At 38.3% G+C, this 14,666-nt stretch overlaps 1 protein-coding gene across 12 annotated transcripts in view; it reads left to right on the top strand.

The window, feature by feature from the left end:
• The window catches only part of APC (APC regulator of Wnt signaling pathway), a 183,419-nt gene that overhangs the window by 95,745 nt on the left and 73,008 nt on the right, over positions 1 to 14,666 (top strand). For all 12 annotated transcript variants that reach the window (XM_075541392.1, XM_075541390.1, XM_075541391.1 and 9 more), the window contains 2 exons: positions 3,612 to 3,720; positions 4,903 to 5,016. In XM_075541392.1, the coding sequence (XP_075397507.1) occupies positions 3,612 to 3,720; positions 4,903 to 5,016 (223 nt within the window). The remainder of the gene's footprint in view (positions 1 to 3,611; positions 3,721 to 4,902; positions 5,017 to 14,666) is intronic.

A 14,666-nucleotide genomic window follows, 5' to 3' on the forward strand; every position in this document is an offset into this window, starting at 1 on the left:
TGTTCTAATTTGAGCCTTTGCATTTGAATCCTGCCTTAAAAGAATCATGCTGAATTTCTTGTCAGTAACGTTCCATTTAGTTCAGGTATCTAGTGCTCTCTTAGTTCCCACCGTGTGGGAGGAAAGTAAATTGAGTCCTTGCAACTATGACAGTGTGTACTGCATATTTGACTCTCATACTTGGTTAATAGTTTAGCTAGGTCTATATTTAAATTCATTTTCTTTATTAGAGGCCTCACTGGTACGAAATATGTACATGTCAGAGGCTCATTCCTTTTTAGGCCATCTTTTTTTTTTTCTCCTTCAAAATACTTTAGAATCCCTCGGTATGGGTACATGCATCATCATGCTAGATAGTCATTCTGTCTTTTTATTCTGAAGTTTTGTTTTCTGCAGCTTTTGCAAATCCGTTCATTTGTTAGGTGACTTCCTTTTCTGTTTTCCTTTGCTGTATTTTTCTCGGTCTTTTTAGACATCCTTTAAATCATAGATTAACTCCCTGTGCTTTCTTGTTCTGTTTAGTCCTCATTTTCTGGATTGCCCAAAAGAAATGCCAGAAATTGGCCTATTCAGGATTCGAACCCATGTCTGTTTAACCTTTTTGAAGCAGATCTAGAAAGGCAAATGAGACATAGTCAATATGACTTTTAGCCATAATCCCTTAAATGCAGTATATTATAAATTCTAGACTGTATGCCTGAGACTATAATCCTATTTTGAGAGAGTTCTCTGCTGTGCTAATAGACAGGATTAAGGATTACTCTCCATTATAATAAAGGGTATGATCCTTTGTTTCATGGGGAGGATGACCTGCTAAAAGACAAAAAGCCTCACCTCCCCATAAGAATGAACCATCTCAGAATAAGGAACCCACAAAAATCCCAGGACTCTCAAAAGAAGGTCCGCCCACCAGTGGAATGCATTCAGGATCTTGGAGTGATGGAAACGGATACCAGAAACACCAGAGTGTATGGCACTGAGATAGTGAGATAGAAAAAAGGAGCCAGGCTGAGAGCCAAGGCTGAGTCAAGGAGACCATGACAGAACAGAAAGGCAGCACTGAAACTCTATAGACTGTGAGGAAGAGCACAGCTGGAGGACTTCTGGCCTATGGAGACCAGAGACCAAAGGACTTTGTCCGAGACGGATGCTGGAAAGAGGCTTGGCTAAGGAGAGGTGTTTCTGTGGCCCAGTGACTGTTTCCTTACTTTTTACTGATCTTGACCTGTTACCTTCCCTATTAAATCCCCATGATTGTATTGTCTTTGAGTTCTGTGTGACTGTTATAAAAGATTATCCAACCCACTGTGGTGCCCTGGGAGGAACAGTTGATGTCAGAATAGGATAAAGAAGGATGGAAGGTGAAGGAGGTCAGTTACCACCTGCTTGCTTTCCCCTCTCCCCTTGCCAATTGCGAGTTGGCTCTCACATACAAGAGAAATGACTTTGATGAAGGTGTGGTTTTTGTTTTTCAGCAGACCATGCCCTCAAGGAAGCAGGTTGATTCACACCCTCAAGATAGGGTTGCTCTGAGACAGAATGTACTCAAATGACCGTGCTATAAGGTGGAGACTCTGAATGCCTTCCACTTTCATCCTGTCCATTAGTATAACAGAGAACTCTCTCCAAAACGGTACTGTAATCACAGGTATGGGTGCTAGAATTTACAGTGCATCTCAGAGTCTACAGAATGCACAAGATATGCAAGATACAACTTCCCCACAAGTATTCTAAGCCTCAAATTTAAAAATTCAAAATGAATAAATTTTTCATTTATTCATTGTTATAGTACTCAGTCCTCAATTAATGATGATCACATTATCTGAAATTTCACCTTCTTAACTTTAGTAAAAAGTACGTAATCTGACTATTTGGTGCATTAAAAACATATAACTAACTGAAATGAAGGTCAAAGTGTAAGTTTAGAATAACACTGTAGTGCTGAGGGTTATGTGTTGACTCAACTGGGTTGTGGTTCTCAGTGGTTTGGCAGTTATGTCATGATATAACTTGACAGTTATATAATGGTTTGATAATCTTCCATTATTTAATTTGATATGGCCATATTCCATTTACGAATAACACTAATTTTTTCATGATGACCGTCCTAGAACCTAACCACGTAGAAAGTGAGGAGTGGGTTTGCTTTCATTTAAATAGAGAACTTTACAGTCACAGCAAGTAAAGATTACTTTTTTTTTTTAAAACAATTTATTGGGGCTCATACAATTCTTATCACAGTTCATACATATACATATATCAATTGTATAAAGCACATCTGTACAGTCTTTGCCCTAATCATTTTTTTCTCCTCTTTTCTTTTTTTATATTTTATTAGGGAGTCATACAACTCTTATCACAATCCATACATATACATACATCAATTGTATAAAGCACATCCATACATTCCCTGCCCCAATCATTCTCAAGGCATTTGCTCTCCACTTAAGCCCCTTGCATCAGGTCCTCTTTTTTTTTTTTCCCTCCCTCCCCTTCCCCCCTCCCTCATGTGCCCTTGGTAATTTATACATCGTTATTTTGTCATATCTTGCCCTATCCGGAGTCTCCCTTCCCCCCTTCTCTGCTGTCCCTCTCCCACTGGGGGAGTGCAGCGGAACAGCAAGGGAATGGAGTGGCAAGGTCCCCAGGGAATGCTGAAAGTGGACTTTGGGGCCAGGGCGTGGTGCCCCAACAGACTGGACTGGAAAACGCTCCTAAGGGCCAGCAAAAGATCCCTGAACTAACTACAAGCTTTTCTCTTGTGAACTGTTTTGTTCTGTTCTTTGTCAGTGGTTTGTTTTTGTTGTTTTGTTGTCTGGTTGTATACTGTTGCTTTGTTTTCCTCTGTCTAGTTTTCGTGCATGTTAGTGACTCCACAGGTCTGTCTGAATAGGACAGGCTGGATGAACTATCTGGAGGAAAAACAACGGGACCGACTGTTCTGGGGGGACTTGGGGTGGGGGGGTAGGGGGGGTAAGGAAGTGGTGTTAACAAACCCAGGGACAAGGGAAAAACATGGGACCCCAAATGGTAGAGAAGAAGGAGTGGCAGGCCTGGTGGGAAATGATCAAGGGTAAGGTTGCTTAGAGAAGAGGTATACTCTAGCCCAGGTGGCGACGAAGCAAGGTAGTAGGGCAGGAGGAAAGTCAAGGGAGTTGGAGGGAAGAGCTAGGAGTCAAAGGGCATTCATGGAGGTCTAGACAAAGACATGTACATGCAAATATATATAGGAGGATGGGGAAATAGATCTATGTGTCTATATTTATAGGTCAAGTATTAAGGTGGCGGAAGGACCTTGGGCCTCTACTCAAACACTCCCTCAATGCATGAATACCTTCTTTTATTAAATTGGAACTCTATGATGCTCACTCTCCCGACACAACGGCTGGAGCCAAAGTGGGTGAACAAGTAAATGTGGTGAAGAAAGCTGATGGTGCCCGGCTATCAAAAGAGATAGTGACTGGGGTCTTAAAGGCTTGAAGATAAACAAGCGGCCATCTAGCTCAGAAGCAACAAAGTCCACAAGTAAAGATTACTTTTAAGCACTCTTTATTTACTTTGTATTAAACTTAGTTTTTGTTTTTTTTGTTTTGTTTTTTCATTAAAAACAGATCATTACTTCTTGCTGATCTTGACAAAGAAGAAAAAGAAAAAGACTGGTATTATGCTCAACTTCAGAATCTAACTAAAAGAATAGATAGTCTTCCTTTAACTGAAAATGTAAGTAACCAATATGACTACGGATTTAAATTAACAATTTAAGTTGCAGTCCTTAGGCCTCCAGAGTCTGTGGGTGGTGCACATAATTAAGTGCTCCACTACTGACCACAAGATGGTGGATAAAACTCACCCAGCACTGCCTCCAAATAAAGACCTGGAGAATTGCTTCCAAGAGATCACAGTCATTGAAAGCCCTATGGAGAGTAATTTTACTCTGAAGCACCTGAGGTCATTACCTTAAATTAAGGTATAAACATAAAGATGACATCACTTTTTAAATTTTTCTCTCATCTATATTAATATTATAAGGTGCTTCTGTTGGAGTGAGGGGGAAAATATATTTTAAAATGTGCTACTTCAACATTTTTTACATGTATTTGTCATGGGTGGCCATCACCGCAACCAATCCAAATTTTTCATCGTCCTTAACAGAAGTTCAATGTCTCCTGCGCAGTGAATCCCCCTGTACCCTCCCTCCCTCCCAGCCTTGATACCTGTTTAAGTGAGATCATATAGATTTTGTCCTATTGTAAATCTGCTAGTTTGTTGTTGTTTTTTTAATAGTTGGAGGTGTTTGTTCGGGGTTTTTTTTTTCTTTTTATAAAAGTAGTACCTCATCAGGGAGAATAATCATAAGGGAACTGAACTTAGACTCACTCTAATTGGACCAGTTATACAAAGGGGCTTCAAAAAGTTCACGGGAAAGTACTTTTATCTTTTAATACCATTGTCTCATGCCCTTTTTTGAAGCCCCCTGGTATATTTCTGTAATAATCCAATTTAATTGTAGACATTTGTAAAGATGTAAAGACTATACAAGTGTTTTAATTTTGTGTTTCACATTAGGAACCCAGAGTGAACATGGCACTTATAATCAAGTTTTTGTTTTTTGAGTTTTTTTAAATCATTTTATTGGGGGCTCATACAACTCTTATCACAATCCATACATATATCCATTGTGTCAAGCACATTTGTACATTTGTTGCCATCATCATTCTCAAAACATTTGCTTTCTGCTTGAGCCCTTATAATGCAGTTTTAAGACTCCTTGGAGTACAAAATTATCTTATTGTGTGCTGTGACCATTTTCTTACTTGCTTTTTGTAATATGCCTTATTGTTTTTATCAATAAACAGCCAAACATGATGAGATGCTAAATTTTCACTTTACTTGTGGTTTTAGTTTTCTTTACAAACAGATATGACCAGAAGGCAATTGGAATATGAAGCAAGGCAAATCAGAGTTGCAATGGAAGAACAACTGGGTACTTGCCAGGATATGGAAAAACGAGCACAGGTGACTTAAAATTATTTTTAAATTAAAGAACAGCATCCTAAGGAAGAACTAGAAATGAATTCCACCTCTGTTAATGTTGTTTATACTTTATTTCAAAAGATATTTTTAATTCTCTTTTCAATTAAGCACATTTTTTTAGAGTAAGATTAGTTAGCTTAACTAATGAGCAGCATAGCTAATGTCCACATAGTTCTACCTCCATCATTTTTCAGGTCCCCTGATAGGACTTTCTCTTGCCCTAGAATTGGAGAAGGGAGGAAGCTAAGTTGTTGTTGCATTGATGGCTAACGGTTAGCTTTAGTTCTACTCGAAATTTTTATTTTCTTTAGTCTTAAAGTATATGACATTCATAATATATCATTGTTCAAGTTTTGCCCTAAAAAAACCCAATTTCAAGTAAAATGGAAAGGAAATACATTCGATGAGATGAAGTTAATTTGAATGAAGAACAATTCCTATTATTCCTTTCCTCAACTAATATCAAGAAAAAATACTAACTTTGCTGTTTCTCAAGCATTTTCATATGTAATTGAATTTAACCCTTTTATGTTCACATAACTACATGACTGATGGCTGTTTTAAATCTTGAAGGAGCTTTACTGGTTGCCTGACCTGTTTCAAAGAAAACTGGGGATTTTTGTATGAACCTTAGGGGCTTATTGGGAGCAAAAGATTCTTTAAAAGATTTTACACATGCACGCACACGAGTGCCTATATTTGAATGTGTGTTAAAATACTTGTATTTTGTATTGGGAGCAAACATTCTTTGAAAGATATTTTTAAAACACACACACATGGGAGAACCTATATTTGTATGTGTGGTAAAATACTTGTATTTTGTATTCTGAAAACTATAAAACCTTGGGGGGGTTAATTATGAAAATATACAAACATATACTAACTGAACTATTTTTTCATGCCAGATTCAGTAACAATGATTATATGCTTCAAGTTATGCAAGCCTTCTTGCTATCCTTTTCCAAATTATTAATATAAAATCACTGCCCCCTAAGCAAAACCTTTTCCCCTTCACAATAATTAATTTTAATATTTCATATAAATCTTATATTTCATTTATATTGCATATAAATGAGATCATGCAGTGTTTACCCTTTTGTGATGAATTTCACTATTTTCAGCATGGTCACCACGTTTGACTTATCCAGTCATCGGTTTGTGCACATTTGGATTGTTTCCATATTCTGGGTATTGTGGCAAGTGCTGTGAGCATTGGTGTGCAGTGTCATACTTGAGCCATTGCTTTCAAGTCTTTCGAGTATACCTACCAGTGGAATTCTATGTGCTATATACTAGTCTATGGCCAACATTTTGATGAATTACCAAACTTTTCCACAGTGCCTGTACCATTGTACATTTCTACCAGCACAGGATGAGTTTCTGTTTCTTTAAACCCTCACCAATTCTTTTTGTTTTAAAAATCAGTAACAGTGGGGGGAAAAATCACTAATACCAGAGTATTGTACATTCCTGAAACTATAATCTTTAGCTCTTATATAGTAAGATATAAGAGCTTCCTAAAATGTACCCACCAGATGCTCTGCAGGAAAAAGATGAGGCTCTTCTGTGAAGAGTTAGAATCTTAGAAACCCAAATGGCAGCTCTACCCTGCCCTATTTGGTCAATGTAAGTTGGAACTAATTCAGTGGCAGTGGGTTTGGTTTTCCTAAACATCCTGTATATTCTGTTTATGCTTGAGTTTGGTGTGATACTGAAGTGTTGGTATCAAGATAAGCTTCATAGCCTGTACCTGTTAGTTTCACAGTGAGACTGGAGCTTGGTATTATGTGTTTCAGTTATCAACGTGTATACTATGTATCAATAATATATTCAATTGTCACATTATCTATACAAATAAAGAAATTAATTGCTAAAAGTTAAAAAGCATATAAAACTTAAGTATAAAGTATGCATTAATATTTCTCAGTTACTGTGGGAGGAAGGGATTTCTAAAACAAGATAAAACAAATTAGAAAAGAATTGCTAAATTTGACTGTTTGAAATGAAGATTTTATCTTCAGCAGCTATCTTTAAAGAGAGTACAAAGGCCATGTTACAACTTGGGAGAAGATATCAATAACTAGCACACTTATACTCAACATAAGAATTTCCAAAAATAGGCTTCATTTTAAATGTCCTATTTGTAACTGCAGAGGTATTCATGAGATTATTTTTAAATTTTAGGCAGTTATGTATAGTTTTGTTTCTAGAAAAACTGAAATATTACTGTGGTTTATATAAGTGTGTATTTTTAAATATATGAAATACTGTGTTTAAGTTAGTGTTTATGTTAATGAGTTAATTTTTAGACATCCTTATGAAAGTGATGTAGATATGAAAATTCTAAAATATTAGTATATTCAGTAGTTTCATCTTTGTTCTTCAAAATGTGATTAACTTGAGGCTTTTCATGTTCAGCTGTGTGCTGATGAGAGTAATTTTTTATTCTAGAGTATAGTATAATTCATTTTTGGTTGTAAAATGCTAAGAAATTCTAATTGAGAAAATCTTCATTTTTTGAGAAATGATAAGCATTCATTTATTTTAGAAGTAGTCATTTTGAGGTGAAAGAAATAGTGTAAATAAGGTGAATAGCAAACAATGGAGACATTTGTAGCATATATACACAAACCTACTCATAGTGACCAACCCACAGTGACCCAATTGGAAAAGGTTTAACTGCCCCTGTGAGTTTCTGAGACTGTGACTGTTTACGGGAGTAGAAAGCCCAGTCTTTCTCCAGCAAAACAGCTGGTGGTTTTGAACAGCTGACCTTGCAGTTAGTAGCCCAACATGTAACCACTACATTACCAGGGCTCTTGTGCAGCATATATAGCACGGAGTTAATTTCCCTGATATATAAGGAATGACTACACATCAATTAAAAGCAAGACAGTCAGATAGCAAAATAGGGAGAAATATTCTCATCACAAAGTAAGAGCAAATAATTAAGAAAAGAAGCTCACATACCACTAGTCATCATAGAAATAGAGCATAAAAATAAGGTACTTTTTCCCCTACCAGACTGGGAAAGAACTAATATTTAATAACATATACGGAATGGTGTGGAAGGAACATTGACTGCACTGTTGTCTTAAAAAGAAATTGGTGCCTAGTGGGGGACTTGTTTGTTAAATTGCCTGTGCCCTCTGCCCCATTACTCTGCTGGATTTCTAAGAATATGTCCTATTGAAATATTTACATTCAGACATAGGACTAAGATGTTGTTGTTAGGTGTCATGAGGTTGGTACTGATTCATAGTGACCAGATGCATAACAAAACTCAAAGTGCTTGATCCTGTGCTGGCCTCACAATGGTTCATTCCTATGCTGAGTCCATTGTTGCAGCCACTGTGTCAGTCCATCGCATCGAGACCTATTGCTATATGTAATTTAATAATTGCAGCATTATCTGTGAGATATAAAAAAAGAAGACTTAAATCCAACATTAAGGGGATTTTTAAATAAGTAGCATGCAGCTGGGTCACTGGACAAGTAAAGTAATAATGGGCAGCTATTAGACCAGCAATGGATCTTAGGAAGATCTCTGGCCACAAGAAAGATGCAGAATCTCATTTTCACAGGGGATTTCCAAATAAAAGAAGAATTGAATGCAAGTGTTTGAACATAAGCATAGACTAGAAACCCAAAGCAATCCTTATGTTAAGTTTTTAAAGTAGAAAAGTAATTAAGCTGATGGCAATCAATATTATTGGAATGCTTGCTATAATCATTTTCGTAGGTTTTCTTGAAGGCTGCACTAATGCAGTAAGAAAAATTAATTGAGCAATATAAATATTAGAAAGGAAGAGACCAAGTAATTGTTAGTTACAAATGAATGGTAGGTTGTTTCAAGGAAAAGCCCTGGAGTATAACCACCCCCAAAAAAACATTCAGACTAGTAGCAAATTTTATCTAGTAAATAACTAAAAAGAGATAAACTAGGGGGGAAATCAGATTTTTAACCAACAGTATTTACCAGCCAAAAATGAGGAATTGCAAAAATGTTTTAGAAATCAGTAGCTTTTCTCTAATCCACTTAAAAATAGAAATAGGGATAGGAGAACCTTTTAAAAATAGCTTTAAACACTTAGAAAATACCTACATAACCTCCATGAAGAAAAAATGTAAAATTGCTCAAAGGCTCAAAATATGACCTTAAAAATGGAGAAAGCTTCATGAAAAGACCTCAATATCCTTAAAATATGTATACTCTTTAATATCTAAAATACAAATCTAATCATATTTTGTAGCCCTTGGAAAATTATTCCAAAGTAGATATTGATGAATAAAATAGTGCCAACATTTACAAAAATATTTAGGAAATAGAGCTTAATGAGTGGGATATACAGCAATGATATTGAAATAATAGTAGGATGAAGGGTAAGAGTAAAGCCAACCCAAACCATTCCCATTGCCATCAGGTAGATTCTGACTCATAAAAACCCTATAGGACAGAATAGAACTGCCCTTATGGTCTCCAAGGCTGTAGTCTTTCCACAGGTAGACTTCCACATCTTTTCCCCATACATCAGCCATGGGTTCCAATCACAGGCCATTGATTTGCAGCTAACTAATTTAATCACTGCCACATGGGCTATTTGTGGCAATAATAGACACAAGCAAAAGGAATAGACTAATTATGTTTTCTGTAGTTATAATTGAGGAGCCCTCATGCATAGTGGTCATGCATTGGGCTGTGATCTGCAAGGTCAGCAGTTCAAAACCACCAGCCATTAATCCCGTAAACTCACAGGGGCCAGATCTATCCTGTCCTATAGGGTTTCCATGTGTTGGCATTGACTCGGTTGCAGTGAGTTATAAGAAGCCTTAGCTAGCCCCAAGGTCAGAAGTTTGAAACCGCTAATAGCTCTACAAGAGAAAGATGAGACAGTCTGTTCCTGTAAATTATTATCCTTGGTAACGGAAGAGGCAATTTCTACTCTGCCCTATAGAATATATAAATCACAGTTGATTCAATGGCAGTGAGTTTGAGTTTATTATATTTATAATAATAAGTCAGATGAGGTTAAGTTGAAAAAATAATGTTTCTAAGATTCCAAATCATACATGTATGAATTTATTCCAAATAAGTTTAAACATGTCTGTGTGATCAGTGGATGGCTGCAGACAAGTTCTATCAGTAATACCATTGTCTTGGTCTCATTAGCGTGTCTTCAGGGAAAAAAATGTCATGCAAAAACAATTTTGAGGTCAGCACTAATACCAAATTGTTCACGTCTACAGTAAATGCTCATAGAAGCAGCAAGCAGGAGATCAAATGATGCCTTGCAATGAATAAATCTGCACAATACATCTTTTAGAGTCTTGAAAAGCAAGGATATTACTCTGAGGATTGAGGTGCGCCTGACCCAAACCATAGAGTACTTTTGCTAGCCTCATAAACATGTGAAAATCGGACTATTATCAGACACTTGAACTAATAGCAGACTTATGGACTTGATCTGGACCGGGCTGGGATGTCTTCTCAATTTACAATTGTTCTTTGATATAAAGCTCTTTCTTATACACATGTGTATCTGAATTTAATTCTCTAATCAACTTGGCAAATTTGAAAAGGCATACTGATTTTTTTGAAGCTTTCAAGAATTATAATGAATCAGGAAGTCCCAGATAAACTAATTGCTTAAAATATTTGGTCTTGGAAAATATGCTAATGAAATTGGAAATAACTCCATTTGACTCACAGGAAGCCAATCCATATAAAAATGATCCAGAAATTCCAGCAGCGATAAATTTACTAACTGTCTATTAGAATAATGACATCACTGAATTTGAAAAGATTCTAAAGACAAATCACAGCCACCTAATGGATGAGCCTTTCATAAGAGAATGTGTTTAAGAATTTTGTGAAACAACAAAACACAGTGCTCATAAAATGAAGCCTTACAGGAGAATACATATTATTTTTATTTCTAAGGAGTTAAACATAAATGTAGCTGATGTGGAGAGCTTGTTGGTGCATTGCATATTGTATAACACAAGTCATAGCCAAATTGATTGAGTCAACCAGTTCTTTGAACTGGATTATCAGAAGAAGGAGGTGGTGCACGATATACGGCATGAGATAAATGGACCAACTGACTAAGTTCTCTCAGGCAGGCTGTAGTCAGTAAACCGGAGTAACAGAGAGCAAGCTTTTAAAGCCCTACTCAAGGCAACAGTGCGAGATGTAATCCTTAAAAAGGCCGGGAATGCAAAACAAGTCTCGGTTGGTCTGTCATGAAAATTATTGGAGTTTTGGCAGAAGTGCTATGCTGATAAACTGGTTTGTGTTTTGCTACTGTATTTATCCTAAGAAAAAACAGCTCGAATCTCCATAAGAAAATCTAAATGCTATGGGACTTGGGCTTTAATGACATCTTGCCCTAAACATACAGCATAGTAATTTGCCATGCGCAATATGATCAGAGAGAAGATTTTTGTCATTATTTTGAATACCCTGATATGCTACTGTTAGTTAAATTTAAACATGTTTACCCTGCAGAAATTCTGTCACACATAATATGCATTAACTTGAAATGCATATCCTTGTGAACACTTCCTTTACTTATGTATAAATTAATTTTTTTTAATTTATGCAATTTGCTGCATTTTGCTAAAAGTCAATTCTCTAAAAATGTGTCCACGTATTTCTGTACCTGCAGAGTAGTAAAGGTTTAGATAAAACCCCATAATTTTTTAACTCACAATTATGGAGTTTATTTATTTATTTTAAATCATTTTCTTGGGGGCTCATACAACTGTTACCACAATCCACACAGCCATCCATTGTGTCAAGCACATTTGTACATTTGTTGCCATCATCATTCTCAAATTTGTTTTTTTAAATTGTTTTATTAGAGGCTCATACAACTCTTAACACAATCCATATATACATCAATTGTGTAAAGCACATCTGTACGTTCATTGCCCTCATCATTTTCAAAGCATATGCTCTCCACTTAAGCCCTTGGCATCAGGTCCTCATTTTTCCCCTCCCTCTCTGCTCCCCTTCCCTCATGAGCCCTTGATAATTTATAAATTATTATTTTGTCATATCTTACCCTGTCTGACGTTTCCCATCACCCCCTTTTCTGTTGTCCGGCCCCCAGGGAGGAGGTCACATGTAGATCCTTGTAATCGCTTCCCCCTTTCCAACCCACCCTCCCTATGCCCTCCCAGTATCGCCACTCACACCACTGGTCCTGAAGGTATAACATTTGGTTTCTACTCGAGCCCTTGGTATCAGCTCCTAATTTTTCTCCTCCGATAATTTATAAATTATTATTCTTATGTCATGTCTGTCTGACATTTCCCTTCACCCACTTTTCCATTGTCATCCCCCAGGGAGAGGATTATATGTAGATCATTGTGATCAGTTCTCCCTTTTTACTGCACCTTCTCCTTCCCCTCATGGTATCTCTACTCTCATTATTGGCCCTGAGGGATTTATCTGTCCTGGATTCCCTGTGTTTCCATTTCTTATTTGTACCAGTCTATATGCTCTGGTCTGTCCAGATTTGTAAGGTAGAATTTGGATCATGATAGTGGAGGGAGAAAGCATTAAAGAACTAGAGGAAAGTTGTATGTTTTATTGTTGGTATACTGCACCCTGACTGGCTCGTCTCCTCCCCACAACCCTTCTGTAAGGGAAACCCCATAATTATAGTGACATACTGTCACTTAGGTTTCAAGCAACAAAATAAACTGCAGCTAAAATAAAAATCTCAAATGTCAGAAAATCATTAATAATAAAATTCATTAAGTAAAAGATTTTAAATTTCATATTATAAAAGATAAACTGAAGGAAAATATTTTCAGCATATGAAAGTAAAAAATTACCCCTAAATATATGAATTCCTATAAATAAGAGAAAGATAGGCTTATTATATATATATAATGCCGTTTTATATATATTGTTTTAATGTCGATCGCAAATACATTTCCTAGGACGATCTTATATAAATGTTTGAGACACGAGGGCATGGTCTGGTTTACTGGTCACTAGTTGGCTAAGGCTGAAAGCAGAGGAGTGACCAGCTCTCTGGTAGGACCAGAGAGTTTTCTTGGTGCTCTGCCAGCTGGGCAGTGAGGGCCCCGCTGAAAATGCAGCCGCTCTGGGAAGAGCCAGTGGCATCATCTGTGGTCCTTTGGAGACTGTCCACAGTGGGCACTATGGCCTCCCCAGTGGCTGTGGGTGGCAGAGTGGAATGGCCGGCGTGGGATCCACCTGCTGTCAGGGACTGGTCCCCACCTGAACCAGGAGGCCAGACCGGGCTTCCAGCAACTCCCAGCCGGGTGAGGAGTAGCCGGGCAAGAAGCTGGCTGTGGCCAGATGGTGTGTGTACCACATGATATGCAGGCGGGCTGGGGTCCCTCGAGGGCCCAGCAGACCTTTAGAGGCTTCCTCTCCATGCTGGGAGAGTAGGTAGGCTTTCCCCACAGCAGCCTGCTGCCCCCCAGGCCCAGGAGCTCAGGTGGGGAGCATGGCGATGGGGTAGGGGTCTTCCTTCAGCTGAGAAACCAAACCCCTCTGAAAAAAAAGTGTGCGCCCGGGAAGGGGCTCCCGTGGCGGGCCCTCGGGGAGATGGCGACGCCCGCCTGTCTCAGTGAGAAGCATGACAAGTCTTGATGTGCCGTTTCAATTCAAGGGGTCGTCCTGGGGTTTGCTCATCAATATGATGAGGTCTAGAGCCCAGGCTTCAGAGGGCAGTTCCGAGTCTGCTTGGGGACAGGACAAGCTGGTCCAGACTGTGGTCGCCCAGCGGGGTGGGGCCCAGTCCACCACAATGCTGCTACAGGGAGGGCGAGGGGCGGGCGGACAGATGGACGAGCAGGGGCTGTCTGGTGGCCCAGCTGCTATGTGCCCCCGGCCGCAGGTCCATCCCCTTCATCACCGGCACCGCCTCCGGTGGCTATTTTTAACATTTTTTTTAATAGGGAAAAATTAATAAGCGATTTAGGGAAGCTCAAAAAAGACTATGTGAGACCGCTAGGTTCTAGAAGTAACCTCTGTTAAGTTTACTATTTGTGTCTTTACTGCTTCATTTGCTCAAGTATTTGGACACCTGCAATGATGATTCCTCCTCTCATTTACATGCATACAATACTTGGAAGGATGGATAGCAAGTTAATAGAGCTTGCCCTTGGGGAGAATGGATTGGTGGATTGAGTGGAGTAAAGTTTCCAAATGAAAGTCAACTAAGACAACCCTTGCTACCTGTGTTAGGACAGGTTGTCTAGAGAAATAAATCCAATGACACTCATCTATGTAAGAAAGAGCGTTAGATCAAGAAGTATCCAACCCCAGTCCAACTCAAGTCCTTAAATCCAATGCTAGTCAACAAGTCCTTCTTCAGACTCATGTTAGCTGCAGGCCAGTGGTGCAGAAAAGTAAACGGGAAAGCAGGAATATAAGAGGCTCTGGGGTGCTGAGTCAAGTAGATACAAGTTTGTTGGGAGCATGGCAGACCTCCCAGTGCTTCATTAATGCCTGTTGAAACATTTCAATGGTATTCCATCAATTATCGGAGCCTTGTTTTTAGCTAATGATTTCAGTGCAGCTTGAATTTCTTATGTTAGTACCAATGGTTCTTGCCCATAGTCACCCTGTAGAACAGAGTATAACT

The sequence above is a fragment of the Tenrec ecaudatus genome, chromosome 2 (assembly GCF_050624435.1).
Source record: "Tenrec ecaudatus isolate mTenEca1 chromosome 2, mTenEca1.hap1, whole genome shotgun sequence".
Lineage (NCBI taxonomy): Eukaryota > Metazoa > Chordata > Mammalia > Afrosoricida > Tenrecidae > Tenrec > Tenrec ecaudatus.